Consider the following 14840-nt stretch of genomic DNA (forward strand, 5'->3'; position numbering starts at 1 on the left):
CTGCTGAATTCCTCGAAGGCAAGTTGTTGAAGGCTATCCTTTGGTTATTGGCATTAACATTATGCAGGAAAGTCTGCTATTCAATCATTGTTTTGCCAGGGTTCATTAGATCCATAAAATTGCTGAAATAAATGAGGGGTGTAAATGGTAGTTTCTACTAAGATCAAGCTGGTTATAAATGGCGGAGAAACTGTTGCTGCCGCAGAAATATTATTCTCCTTGGAAGCCAGTCCTCTTTTTGCATCAGCTTCTGTCCGAATGATTTGTCTGCACTCAAACAGATCAAGAGCCTTGCATGCGTGTTTATGTTTAGTATTGTTTCAACTGTTGTTTTTCAAAGAAAATATTATTTTTGAAATTTTTAAAAATTAATTTTCATATAAGAAAAAATTAATTTAAAAACAAAAGAAAGGTTATTTTATATTTCTGTAAAGAATCACCATGCAGGCACGCTATCACCACCTGACATTCTCCACAGTTGCCATCTTAGATTCGTGCAAACCCGGCCCTATTGCAATGTGTTCTTAGGGAACCGGTACAGATCGTCCACAACTTTTAGGCATGAAAGACTGCGAGTGAATTTCAAATCCTCACAACTTTTCTAACTACATATAAAGTATTTTCATGACAACAGTTAAATCAATGAAATATAAAATTTAGATGATGAATCTTAGAAAATTATTATTATTCGTAGACCTACGGGAAGCAGCTTTGGGGACATAAACTAAGGGCTTGTTTGTTTTTGCGTTTCAAAAGCGTTTTTGAAAAAAATTAAATTTTTTTATTTTTTTATTAATTTTAAATTAATATATTTTTAATGTTTTCAAATTATTTTGATGTGTTGATGTTAAAAATAATTTTTAAAAAATAAAAAAACATCGTTGGCATGCATTTTAGCACGAAAAGCTATTTGAAAAGCAACAACAATCACACTTTTAAATAGACTCTAAACCATACAAGAAAAACACAAAATATTAATTATATTGTTCTGCGCTCCACAACGAGTCAATATTAATTTTTTTAAATATAAAAAAATTATTAAATATATAAAAATATTTTAAGTTTTTTTTATCTATTATGATCAGATAACTATACTAGATTCAAGCAAATTAGATTTAGTAGTAATACCAGACCTAATTTATTATGACATGGAAGGTTATAAAAAATAACAACAACAATAATAACCATACGAGATCCAAGTTTACTTGGTTTTGACATCAAATATGATTATTAGACCCAAGCAATATATATATATATATATATATATATATATATATATTTTTGTTTTCAAGAAAAAAAATACAAACAATCAATCACCAATTACAATCCAATTATTATATATCTACACATATCACTCTATGTTAAAGAAGGAATGATTGTACATCTAGTAATACAATTGATAATTAAATTTTATCTCTTTGAAATATCTTGCATGCCTTCTTAATGACGCATGTGTCGCCCACTCTCTAAGGTATTTGGAATTCAATCCACCTACTTTAAAAAGTCCCCATGATTTTTTAAGTACACAAAATATTTATTTTAAAATATCAAAATACCTCTAAAGACAAAGTTTTAATTGTTATTTGCATGTACTTGAAAATTAAAAAAACCTAATTCTTCTTGTGAAAAAAGGCAAAGAAACATCGTGAAAAGATAAAAAATTTAAAATAAAATTATTATTATAATTTACAATAAAATATCTCTTGATCATTGATTTACTTGCACTATTTAGCTTTTCATATTATAAAATTTTCAAATGAAGAATCACACATGGACTCTAATTTATAATTTTATAATTAAATATTTCTTTTAGTATTAAAAAACATAAACAAATTACAAAAACTTAACAATAAAGGAAAACAATAAAAATCCTAAACAAACTAAAAAAAATAAAATTATTAAGTATACCATTTAATTTTCTAATCTACATAAAAAAAATAATTAAAGAAAAATAACTTTTTTTAAAAACCCCCCTCCATCATTTAGTAGGTGAGGAACTCCTTCAAAGCATTGCATGGAAAAGCCGCAATACAAGAACTGTCTGGCTCTCGAGGACTAAAATGGTCAAGCCTTGAAGCAAGATTACTGCCAACAACTTTATTTTAACATGCAAATGCTTAGAGAAAGCATTCCTATTAAAGCATTACCGTTACATTTTGTTTGTTTTTACTTTTTAAATTATTTTTTATTTTGAAAAATTGAAAAAAATATTTAATTAATATTTTTTAAAATGTTATTATATAAAAAATATTGATGTGCTAATATAAAAAAATATTATTTTAATATATTTTTAATCGAAAAACTACCTGCAGTATCAAATACATGCAAATCAAAATAATTGAGAATGAAGATAAATTAAAGGAAACAAAGCTAAACATATTCACATGGGGCATTGTAGATTAGGTCAGTCATCATCGTCATCAAGGTAATTTTCATCGTCATCCTGCTCATATATCTGATATTCCCCGTCACTACTTTCACCACCATCTTGCTTTTTGTCACCATTGGTGTCCATCGATGGAAAACTGCCCAAGAGTTGTTGCAGATAGCTTGTGGAGGTGTTCTCCATATCTAGATCCATGCGTGTAAAGGATACACAAAGTAACAACCGGACATGGAAATGTTTCAAGAAAAAGAAAATGACTATAGAAAGATGCTTAAAGTAAGTTCTTTATTATTCTGTTCACACTTGAACACAACAAGGGATGTGCAAAATAAAGGATACGTGAATATGAATTCATCGAAAGATTATCTGCCTCACCCGCCTGCAAGCAAAAAGAAGTAACAAACTTCAAAATGATTTATCAAAAGAAGCTGCATGTAAAATGCATAAAGCGGATGTTTGATTACCGAATCCATTCCATATACATCAAACTCCTCTTCGCCATCATCAGAATCGAGTTCATCCACCTCAACATCATCAGTGTCGATCTGATTTTCAATAGCTTCATCTACAGCATCTGTATCGTTTTTTAAGGTTTCATGATCTACATTGAAATGAGAAAGCAGGCAGGAAAGAATTTAACAGCCACACACATTCCTACAGTGTTCTCATGCTAACATTCATACCACAGCATCATTTAGAAAAACAACCTTCACAGATAGTTCAACCACATTTCAAAAATAAGGCACAAAATAATGAACGGGAAGGGGCAAAAAACCGTGAATAAATATGAAGGAAGAAAAAAAAGCTGCCGACTGCTAGAAAACCAGAGCTTATATAAATATTATAGCTATTAGTTCAAAAATCATTTTTGGTATTAATGGTTTGAAATTCTCAAGACTCGTACAATATGAAACAATTTGATAAAATATATAGGATGGCATTAATAATCAGAATAGATAAAACTTCTTGAAAGATAAAAATTATTATCCGAAGCAAAATTGGACAAAAAGTGTAGGTGTTAATTCAACCTTCATTAATTTGCTGATGCTCCTCCTGAACTGGTTTTGGTGCATCTTTGTAGATGCATGCTCTCTTTGACTTCATAAATTTTTCAGAAGCAGCTTTAAGAAATTTTTCTGCGCCAGTCTCTGGGAATATTGAAAGGAACCTCACCTTAACACAAAGTCTCAAGCTATCATGCACATGCTGTGAGAACCATCCTGTTTCATACTGTCAACGAAGTTACATTAAATCTTGCTCTTCTAACATGAACAAACATAAAACAACAGACACAGTTTAGATAAAAATGAGAAATTAATTGTATCGCTGTTCATGATATGGTATAGAAATCATAAATTTAAATACAAACTATCCTCATCTGAAGAAATGCAGATGCATGCAAGTCGGCATGAATAATAAATTATTAGAGGTTGATCCACCAGACCAAATAGAAAGAATGAAGTTTGATTTTTTGTTTGGGATTTTGTATAGGAATGGTAAACTACCAGCATGATGTTCCGGTTAAAGCAAATATTGCCAGGAGGAAATATGAGAATTGAACTGCAATCGATGGATCCACAATTTCATAGTAATTGTTATATATATAATCTTTACATTGTTATCTAAGACCAGAAAATTTTGTCACCAGTAGACTGTTTATATGTTTCATTTTGTAGAAAAACCTGGTCTAATGGACTAGGGTCCTGAGGATGTGATGACGCTATTTCCTCCACTTCTCACTCAAAGAAGTGCCCAAAAATATACTATAAGAAAGCTCTATTTCTTTATGTTTGTTTACTTGATGGTCTAACATTGTGATCAAATAGAGTAAAAGGCCATAAGTGTTTAAGTGCAGTGTTCAAAATTGAGAGATATATGACATTCATACAATACAATGGACTAATATTACTATGGGATTTATAGTAGAAATAGAAGACCCTTTGAGAAGAATGACGCTGAAACATGTGTTGCATAGTTTCATAATAGATATGTGCACTGGGGTCACTGTCACTGTCATATGCTCAAAGTTCCAATAAGCACATCTGCCAAAAAAAATCAATATCAATATCAACACAGCTAAAAATGAAAAACTCACAGTGCAACTTGTCTGCTTTGGAGGCTTTTGTATCTCTTGTTGAATGTAATCATCATCAAGTTCATACAGCTGGAACGAATACTGGTTTCTGTAAGGAAAAAATCAAAATTTGCACAAATCCTCCCATCTATGCTTCAAGCTGCAAAGCCAAACAGACAGATGTCAGTTTTTAGAGGAGCTTCAGTGCAGCACAAGCAAACAGTCTAGCCATGAAACATATGAGCAGCTTGCGGACAGTGCATATCAGTTATCATACGTGTAGTCACATTCAACAATGGTTTTGGTCAGAGGCCAGGTCAAAGGGCAAATCATAAGCTTCAAGTACAGGCATCTATCATAGTCACTCCAAAGACCTTGCTATAGGCATGGGGTTGGCTTAATTTGGAGTTACTGAAGAAAATGATTTGTGGTCTTTGGAAGAGGTGTGGTATCATCCATCATCTTTGATGCCATCATGTCAGCAGTAAAAATGTTACCTCAAGAACTTACAGGAAGTGAGTAAGGGACTGATATTAGTTCTCATAATTACCCTTTAGCAGCATTATCATCACAGTAACTTTTTAATTCAGGTGGTACTCGAAAAGCAACGCTTTGATATCTGCTAAAGAAAACACCATAGATTAGCATCTATAAAACACAATTCACATTTCTCCAATTCAAATAGGCAGTTCAAAAGTACTACATAGATAAACTGGAACTTGAGAGAACTCAATTTCAAATTTTGTTCACTTTTGAGTGACTCACTATTTGACGACAAGTTCTTCTAATTCTAGAAGAAAAGAAAAATTTTCTGATATGACAGAGATATGCTTAAGATTCTCTTCCAAAAGAAAAGGGCTTAACCGGCACATTCAGAACCAACAGCATGCCAGAAATAATCAACATGGAAAGGAAGGAAATGTGACATAAAATACCAGAGGTTGTAAGCCTGAACTATCAATCAAGTAAATGGAGGCTGGAAATTTTGAACCCGGACCAGCAATATCGGTACAAAGATGCCACAAACCATCATGTGCTTCCCAAATTACTTGACGGGAGAAAGATACATCTTTTCTCCACCATAATGTTGAAAACATCCTGGTTTAGATTGCTTAAGGTGATGAAAAAGAAAAGGCAGTTCCTATGTGGGGATGATTAATCATGATTCATGATGCAGCCTGAGCAGGCAGACATACTTCTTTTATAATCTATAAGCAGAAGATGTGGAATTCTCAAAGAACACCCTTTCTAATGGATAATTGGAGCATGAAGACTTATTCAATTCATATTCAAAAGAAACTAAATGACCAGTAAATTAAATGCCACCAAAAGCAAAACAGATTTAAGATCTGAGCCAAGAAAAGATCCAAAAAGAATGTTGAGGTAAGAGCATGCACATGCGAGAATCAGGATCTTTGCGAGGATCATATCCTTTTCTGATCCAGAACTTCTGAAATGGTCCGCCTGAAAAGTAGTATCCAACTGTGAGCAGAAGCCTGCCAGATCAAACAGATGAAAGGTGATTGTTCATACGAAGTGAAACCTATCAACATGTTAGAAAATAATCAGATGAAGTGACCATGATCAACCCAACAAAGAATTATCAGTAATAAGTGGCAGAATACCTTTTAAGCGTTTGATATGTAAATTTAAGATTTTTATCAAGTAGGCGTTCAATCAATGAGTATTTGGGCCATATGGGCCGCTCGTCAAACAGCTCAGATACAGCTATCTGCCACTCCCACATTGGTGTACCTTCTGTTATGAATTCCTTCCAATTTATTTTCTTAGGAATCTGTATGAAAGCTAAGGGCTGCCAAATAAAATGAACAGGAATTTGGAGGATATAATCCAGAACTCAAAAGAGAAATGAACACTACATCAAGAGGTCCACACAAAATAAATGCTCAACTTGTGGTCTGTATACACTACACAAGAAACACTTCTTTGAAAAGGGTGGCTCCCCTGCAACAGTTTAAAGAAATAAAACCGATCCAAAAGGTTGTAGAAATCACCCCTCAGATCATTAGGACCGTTGACCACATCAAAACAACCATCTATTCTCTTGACATTCATAAACAATGAAAAGACCATAGATACCCAACAGTGTTCTAACAGAAGTTCCATTATGGATAAAAAAAGACCTAAACACCCACTTACTCATGAAACAAAAACCACTTAACATCAGGATATCTTGAACATCTTTAAAATCAATACCAAGTGCTGGCTCAAAGGTCATCTGCAAAATGGAAAGAAACAAAATCATTAAATTTTAGCTTAACACGTGTTGGTAATGTCTAGCAAGAGTAAATGCAATGAGATCTAAATCAAAGAATGAGGTTACAAGCTAATCTTATAATCTGTGTATATGCCATTAGACCACATTTACATCCCTCCTTAGTCAGTGATGAACTGAAAAACCAATTATTGTTTTATCCAATACCTTTGAATCGGTTTCTGGAGGTTCATCTTGTTTCTTTTTTGAACTTGACGTTGATGGTGGTCTTAACCTGAAAAGCATGAAAGCAAGCTAAATCAAACCAACAATTATTTAGCAACCTAGACTCCAAAACAAACATTTAATCAATCCCCTCTAAAAGCTTATGTCCTTCCTCCTTGTCACCATAGGCAAAGCCCTTGATTAAAAATATGATAAATTGCTATACCATTAAATAAACAACATGGCCAAACACAGAAACAGAGCCTCGTACACTATATTTTCTGGCACATCTTTGAGTGAAAAAAGTGGAGGCGACAGCATCATCACATCCTCGGGACCCATATCAATTAGACCGGGTTTTTCTACAAAAACAAGAATAAAGAGTTTACTAAAACAAAAGGTTTCCCAGTTTTTTTTTTTTTTATATATATATATATATATAACAAACCATTACTTTGAAAATGTGGTTCCTCCATCTCACTAGGATTCTTCCTCTTCCTCATGGCAATATCAGCATGTACTGGAACAACATGCTGGTAGTCAGCCATTCCTACAAAAAATTCCAAAGCCGAAAGAAACCCGAAGAAAGAATCAAACTTTATTTCTTATTCATTAACAAACATAAAAGAAGACAGTTCAATCCTAACCCTCAAAGTAATAAGCCTCTGGTATTCTAGCAACAATATCAGCATGAAACTCCTCTGATTCTTCCTTTGCATCATTAATGGGACTAGAATTCTTCTTCTTTCTAGCTATTTTCAGCAAGATACTGTGACAAGAACGAAGCTCTCCTGACACAGGATGCGAGTATGGATCCTCAGGGCGAAAATACAGTTCCAACTTATTAGATTGTGAACTACGAGCCTAAAATGCCAAATTCACAGTATTAACTACCAAAATTAATCACTAATAACACAAAACAAAAGCGAATAAATAAAGGGTCGTAATTGGGATTTGGAGTTTGTTTGTTGCCGTACCTTAAGAATTGATTCAGTTCCTCCGAGAGTTTGGATAGCCCGAGATATTGAAGAAGGATAGCCTGGATAATGAACTGCAAAACCCTCTTTGCTTGGTATCAATCCACTCACTTTTCCTTCTTTTATCACTCCCATTCTCTTTGATCTTACTGCTTTTGTTCTTTGCAGAAGCAGCAGCTCATCAGAAGAGAAGAAAGGAAAGGAGAAGAGGGTTTTATAGTTTCTCTCTCAAGTCTCAAAAGAGAGCAAAACATAAATATAAAGTTATGGGCTCTATGCCAAAAAGGAGCCAAATTTAAGCCTTAAGGTCTTCGGTTGAGACCCGGAAGGCCATATCAAGTCTGGCTTTTCTATTTTTGGGACACCCTTTAGTATGAGACTCCTCTCTTCCTCTTGGGTCTCACTCTCAGCGGCATCATCAACAACTAAAGCAGCTGTTCCATATAGAAAATTGTGGATTGGTGCCACAAATCTGAGGATGGACAAGAAGAGAGAAGAAGGAAAGGAGCCAGGTGAAAAGGAGAGAGAGGGTAGTTTTAAATTCAGGCCCGATGTTCATCAAGGGCATCAACTCCTAACCACTGAGATGTCTGGTAACTTTCTCTCTCTTTTTTTCTTATAGAGAACTGCCTTGTTTCCACCAAAAGATTTCAAATTCCAGTTGCTTTTGAAGGAAAATCGCAGGAAAAGCCTATACATTTAATTGTGTTTTCTTCAAATTCCAAAAGATACTGGGAAAAAAAAAAAGAACAATAAAAAAAGAGACACCTTGCACATACACATCTTTTTGTCAATTGTGGCATTATCTTCTCTTAAAATACATGCCTCTGTTACATTCCTTGTGCATTACTGCATGTTGTTTTTGATGTATGTATACATTAATTATACACACACACACAGTTATGTTGATTTAAGAATTTTATGATTAATTCTAATTAATTTTGCTCAAGTGTTTTATCCTTACGATTATGTATAACATATATTTGTAAAGTTGATCCTATTATCCATGGATGTTTAAAATCAGTGCTGATAGTATTGACTAACCGGCTATCCTCGTAGTCCCTCTAATCCCAATTGTCCTACTGGAAAACTAGATTTCTACACATGCTTTCATCGTGAAAAACCTAGAAATTTAGGAGCACGAAGCTCTTCTTGGGGTCTTAATGATGGTGGTGATGGTAAAATAATATTCATAGAAACTTGTTTTGCTTACGACAAGTCAGGATACCATAGATTGTCGTCGTCATTGTAAGTAGAAGAATGCTCAAAACAACGAGACAACATGATTGAGAATGTTGATGAGAAACCTATAGAGCTTGCTATATTTTGTCAGAATTGGACAATGAGACCACCATGTCATGTATATTCGGACGTTTTTGTAAGTATGTAACAATTGCTAAAGAGATCAATTGTTCAAGCGTGCAAAGGTGGTTCATTAACAAAAACTCTAAATATGTGGGATTTTTACTGTAATATATATCAAAAGATAGTTAACTGTGGATTTGTATAGTTGAGTTATTGCTCTGCTTTTTTTAGAGGCTCGGAGAATTACTCTGCTTTTTTTTCTGCCTCTGTAATTACTTATTATATATATAAACGGGAGGAAAAAATACTGTGTATTTACTGTGGATAATGCTCATTGCACCTTGGATAATATTATAAATATGTAGTATTTGTACTGTAGATGACATTATAATACTTATGAAAGGCATTGTATTTTCTGTTTGTAAGTCAAAAAAATATTACCGGGTCTTGGATCTTGTTCCTCGCAAGTTTAATTTGTTTTCCTTTTGTTTTCTTTATAAATATGATAAAGAAAAAATAAATTAACAATAATTTTTTTATATTATATAAAAATTAAGTGGTGATAATTTGTTATTTAAAATTGAATTGAATTTCCTTAATAAAGCATCTGTTAAGATAATTGGGAAACAAATTGATGGGTTTGTCGACGTGCTAGAGATTTCAAAGAAAAAGTGCAGACAAAAACTAATGGAAGAAGATGAGGAGAAGGTTATTTTGGTGTGGTTATTTTTCAATGGTTCATTCTATTTTCTAGTGAGGTCTAGCCATAGAAAAAATACACAATATATTACAATATTACAACTTAAATTAGAACTAAAAAAACTTCAAAAATTTTAAAAAACGAGAATATACCAATATCAAATAAGCAATTTTGATGGACCCATCCTTGAACCATAGTTTGAAAAGGACAATTAAACGGCAATGTTTATGGTTGAGAAACCTTTTATTAGTATGAGGCTCCTCTCCTCCGTCTCTTGGGTCCCATTCTCAGTGGCATCATCAACGCCAAAAGCAGCTGCTCCATACATGCAAGTGTGGATTGGCGCCACAAATCTGAGGATGGACAAGAAGGGAGAAGAAGGAAAGGAACCGAGTGCAATGGCGAGAGAGGCCATTGTTGAATTCATGCCTGAGGTTCATCAAATGCAACAACTCGTAGCCACCGAGACGTCTGGTAACTTTGTTCTCTCTCTTTCTTATAGAGAATTGCCTTATTCCACTAAAAGATTGCAAATTTGCTTAAATTCCAATGGGGTTTGAAGGAAAATTCAGGAAAAGCCTTGAAATTGAAGTGTGTTTTCTCTTTTGGCTCGATGTCATGTGATTTTGCGTGTCTAAAGTTTTGTTGTTTGTTTTGAGTTCGAAGTACATGGTTATAGAGATATGTCATCGTGTCTATAAATGATGTAATCTAGGCGGTTGGGAGAAATGTTGGGAGCAGGGATTGACACCATGGGATTTAGGACGCCCAACACCTATCATCTTACATCTTCATCAGACAGGTGCCCTTCCTAAGGGCAGGGCTTTAGTCCCTGGATGTGGCTCTGTAAGTTACTTTTTCGGTATTTTTATGATCTCTTGCATGTTCATGCCCCTTTTCTTTTTGGTGTAAGTTTCAATATGATCCTGAAATCAGCTATATGGTCGAATATCGCGCAGGGTTATGATGTGGTAGCAATGGCATGCTCTGAACGCTATGTTGTTGGATTGGACGTCTCGCACACGGCTATTGAGAAAGCAATAGAGGTAAGAGCAATCTGCTTGCCAATTCTTCAAATACATTGCACATAACAATGTGATTATGATCAGATTAAAGCAAAACGTATGATAGAGGAAATTAAGATCTTTTGTATTACTAATTCCCTTACGTTCCCAAAGGAATCCAATGAAAGGACTAAAAATGCAAATCGATTTAAATTTCTATAGCTCTATTTAATCCTGAGAAGCCTTGATCTAGTGTTACTGAAAAAGTCAGTTGGTAACAGAGTTGGCACCCATATCCGTGGATTCTAAGTTGGTTTCAGATCAGAATGGTGACCTAAGTTAAGAAATTAAAAGATTCATGGTTTTAGTTTTTATTGCTTCATTACTTATTTTAATTCTCTCTTTAAATATTGAAACAGTTGTCTTCCTCATTACCAAATTCAAGTTACTTTACATTCTTGAAGGCAGACTTCTTCACTTGGCATCCACCTGAGCTATTTGATCTTATTTTTGATTATACGTAAGTCAACTTGGTCATATGCTTGTTTAGTCTGTGAGATGGGTTGCCTGATATGAACATGCTAATGGAAAATCTGCAGGTTCTTCTGTGCTATCAAACCAGAGATGAGATCAAAATGGGCATGCAAAGTTCAAGAAATGTTGAAACCTGATGGAGAGCTCTTAACACTGATTTTTCCGGTACCGATCTTTATCTCTGACATTTTTATAGTTTCTCTTCCATTTGGCAACAAACCCTTTCTTTTTCTTTGAAGGAAGCAACAATAACTTGACTCATAATTATAAAACACTCTAGTTTCTTAGCTCTGTTTAATTTGGAGTTATTTTGAACAATGGTGGATGGCTTTTTCTTGGGATTGTCAAGTCCATACTAAATACAAGTAAATCAGCTCAATTTATTGTGATCTTCGCTCTTTTTTATAACCAGTGGCTAATATTCCTATATAATCTTAACTATTTGGCAGATCAGTGATCATGTTGGTGGGCCCCCGTATAAAGTATCAGTCTCCGAGTACTTCTCTACCTATTTTTTTCCCTTCCGCTTCTAATCTTATTAGTTATTGCCATGACCTATAAAATTCTTGGTTGACAGTTTATTCTCTTCTTAGAAGATTGAATTTATCATGCCTTTTTCCCTTAGCTATGAAGAGGCGTTGCATCCCTTGGGCTTCAAGGCAGTAATCATTGTTGATAACGAACTTGCTATCGGAGCTCGCAAGGTACACTAGCAATGTTTTATCGTTTCGTGGTTTTCTGCTTGCAAAAGGGTCATGCTTTTCATGCAATACAGCTTAATTCTCAGAATACTGTATTGTAAACTGATTTTAAAGCTGTCCATTAGAGCACCATTGCCGTTCATTTTGGATATCAATTGTGAAGGGTCTTCTGGATTCAGTCTAGTAGAGTAACCACCACTCACCATTGTTCCATGCTTTATTGTGAACTACCGATTGTTTTTATCAAAATTATATATTTAGGAGTTTGGTGGTAGTCCCTTCATGATTATGGGTATGCAAGATGGGATGGACAGATGGAGGATCCAGGGAAGTACAACTTCCAGTCCTGGATCTTATTTTCGAAATCTTATGCTTTAAATTAGTACGTGTGATTATGTGCATGGCTTATGATGTTCTTCTTCTTCTTCTTTTCTCCTTACAGGTGCTTTTTTATAGCACAAAAGATTTTTCTTTGCTGAAATGAATTCTTAGATTATTGCAAAGATCTTGAAGAGACTTAACAAATTTATTTTTGCTTGAGCATTGCTGCAGGGAAGAGAGAAATTTGGGAGATGGAGGAGGGATACAAACACTCTTGATGCACGATCCTCATTTCTTCGGGAGGAGGGCACATTGAGCATCATCATGAATGATGGTTTCTGAAGGAGTTGAATCGCCATCTCCTTGCTGTACAAGATTCACTCCCATCATTGACTTGAATCCTCTGGGATTATATTCGCATGTGAATGTCTGTTCTATCATTTACAAGTGAAGAATAATATCAAACTTGAAGAATAATATGATGAATGCCTGTTCTTTACATTGATTTAAGCGGTGCAATACCAAACCAAGATTATTGATGACATTAATCATAAGAAAATATATTGATGCAATATTATTCAATTTTTTTATAGTACATAAAAATGATTTTACTATTTTTAATTTTCTGTTATCTCATTTAAAAACTGTCTTTTTTTTTATAATCAATATTAATTCTTGAAAAACCAAGCTGTAAATTTTTTATGGGACAAATGGGGATTTAGTTGGCGTTATAAAAATATTACAAGACATCGTTTTTGAATCTAGATCGGTTCAATAAATTTGACTCAGAACTTGAATCAACTTATGGTCTAAATTAGTTCAAGTTGAAAAAAAATAAAAACCCAAGTGATTCCGTTAGAAACCGAGGTTGATCTTAGAACAAGATAAAAACCAAGCAATCAACCCTTTGACGTTTTCCTGTATTTAAAAAAAAAATTGATCAAAACAATTTTGTTTTGATTCTTTTAAAAAAAATCAACCCGGTGGATCTTTCCAACCCGGCCTGTGCCTTGCAGTGGTCGGGTTTTAAAACCACATTTAAGGTTGCAATTAAGCAACTAATTAGTCTAATCTAAATATATCAACAGATAAAGTCCCAGAAAAGCAACGTAACATTCCTGTCCGTCCACCCATCAGCATAATACGCCGAAGTCTTCGCGCTCTCTATTCTCTGTCTCTGCCTCCTCCTCCCCTTCCTCTTCCTCGGGAACAGCTCCAAACCAAAGTGCTCTCCTCTTTCCTTTAGAGTAATTCTTCCCTTCCTTTTCTTCTCCTCTTCACCTTTCAGTCTCTTGTTTCTCAACCTTTCCAATAGATATATATATGATATATCCATCTTGATGATCATCAATGGGTCAGGATAGAGATGTTGACATTTTTGAAGATGAAGATAAAGAGGCTTTAAAAGGGCTATCTCCTGTCCCTCTGCCGCCGCGAAATATCCACTCTCATAGCCAGCAGCTACGTGCAACCTCTTCAGGACCTACTACTAAAAAACACCATCCAGGTACAAGAAAGCACAGTCTTGATGACATCCCTAAACCTGTGCTTTCTGATCCTTTTTATTATGAATCTTCTTCCGACGACGATGAATTCTGCCCACGCTCCTCTTCTCCTTCTAACACCACTCGTTCTCGTGGTGGCAGCGGTGAAGATTTCTTCGTTGGTGCTGAGGATGATCAGCTCATGCAATTTCAACCATTGCCTGAGTTCATTGGAAATGGTGGCGGGACTGGAATCTTTAAGTTTCCAACACGTTCAGCTGTGCACGCTGGCCGACCGCCTTGTCTAGAACTTAGGCCACATCCTTTGAGAGAAGCTCAGGTGGGGAAGTTTTTGAGAAACATTGCTTGTACCGATAAGCAGTTGTGGGCTGGTCAGGAGTGTGGGGTAAGGTTTTGGAGTTTTGAGGATGTATATGAGGCTGGAAGTGGATTAGGTGGGAGAGCGAGAAGGGGCGATGAAGATGCTGCACCATTTTTTGAGTCAGGGAATACCTCACCTACAATGTGTTTAATCATTGACAGTGCAAATAGATTGGTTTGGAGCGGGCACAAAGATGGGAAGATTAGGTCCTGGAAAACGGATCAACATTTAGATGATGCTAATTCTCATTTTAAGGAAGGATTATCGTGGCAGGCTCATAAGGGTCCTGTTCTTTCTATAGTTATGAGCTCTTTTGGTAAGCTAGCTTTCATTATATTGCCTTTTTGGAAAATGATAATCACCGTTCTTATTGGGACAAGGCATGGTATCTGAAATGTGATAAGAAAATGCTAGGGCATAACACCAACTATCTGTAAATTTCATGAGCAAGAAATTCTTTTAACGGTCTTTTTTTTTTTTTTTTTTTTAGATTAACGTGGGTGTCCGGACCAGCTTGCGCGCACCACGACTA

At 34.9% G+C, this 14840-nt stretch overlaps 2 protein-coding genes across 3 annotated transcripts; one reads left to right on the plus strand and one right to left on the minus strand.

The window, feature by feature from the left end:
- Positions 1–2340: 2340 nt before the first annotated feature.
- On the minus strand, positions 2341–8118 carry LOC105108992 (general transcription factor 3C polypeptide 5-like). Its single transcript, XM_011003543.1, is given in 14 exon segments — positions 2341–2571; positions 2726–2765; positions 2851–2987; positions 3415–3616; positions 4482–4620; positions 5011–5079; positions 5858–5956; positions 6086–6257; positions 6654–6699; positions 6904–6970; positions 7172–7262; positions 7355–7450; positions 7548–7764; positions 7878–8118. Coding segments are annotated over 14 exon segments (1677 nt in total). The 5' UTR covers positions 8013–8118; the 3' UTR covers positions 2341–2404.
- A 124-nt stretch (positions 8119–8242) lies between these two features.
- Positions 8243–13024, plus strand: LOC105108991 (probable thiol methyltransferase 2). Of its 2 annotated transcripts, none has more exons than XM_011003542.1 (8): positions 8243–8470; positions 10598–10728; positions 10842–10928; positions 11306–11406; positions 11486–11585; positions 11870–11916; positions 12046–12124; positions 12674–13024. In XM_011003542.1, exons 1-8 carry the CDS (start codon positions 8251–8253, stop codon positions 12782–12784), a joined length of 876 nt encoding a protein of 291 aa, XP_011001844.1. In that variant the 5' UTR covers positions 8243–8250; the 3' UTR covers positions 12785–13024. The 2 variants fall into 2 exon arrangements, with proteins under 2 accessions (XP_011001844.1, XP_011001842.1); XM_011003540.1 differs by lacking the exon at positions 8243–8470 and adding an exon at positions 10011–10356.
- The last annotated feature ends 1816 nt before the right edge of the window (positions 13025–14840 follow it).

The sequence above is a fragment of the Populus euphratica genome, unplaced genomic scaffold (genome assembly GCF_000495115.2).
Source record: "Populus euphratica unplaced genomic scaffold, PopEup_1.0 scaffold237.1, whole genome shotgun sequence".
NCBI classification, from domain to species: Eukaryota; Viridiplantae; Streptophyta; class Magnoliopsida; order Malpighiales; family Salicaceae; genus Populus; species Populus euphratica.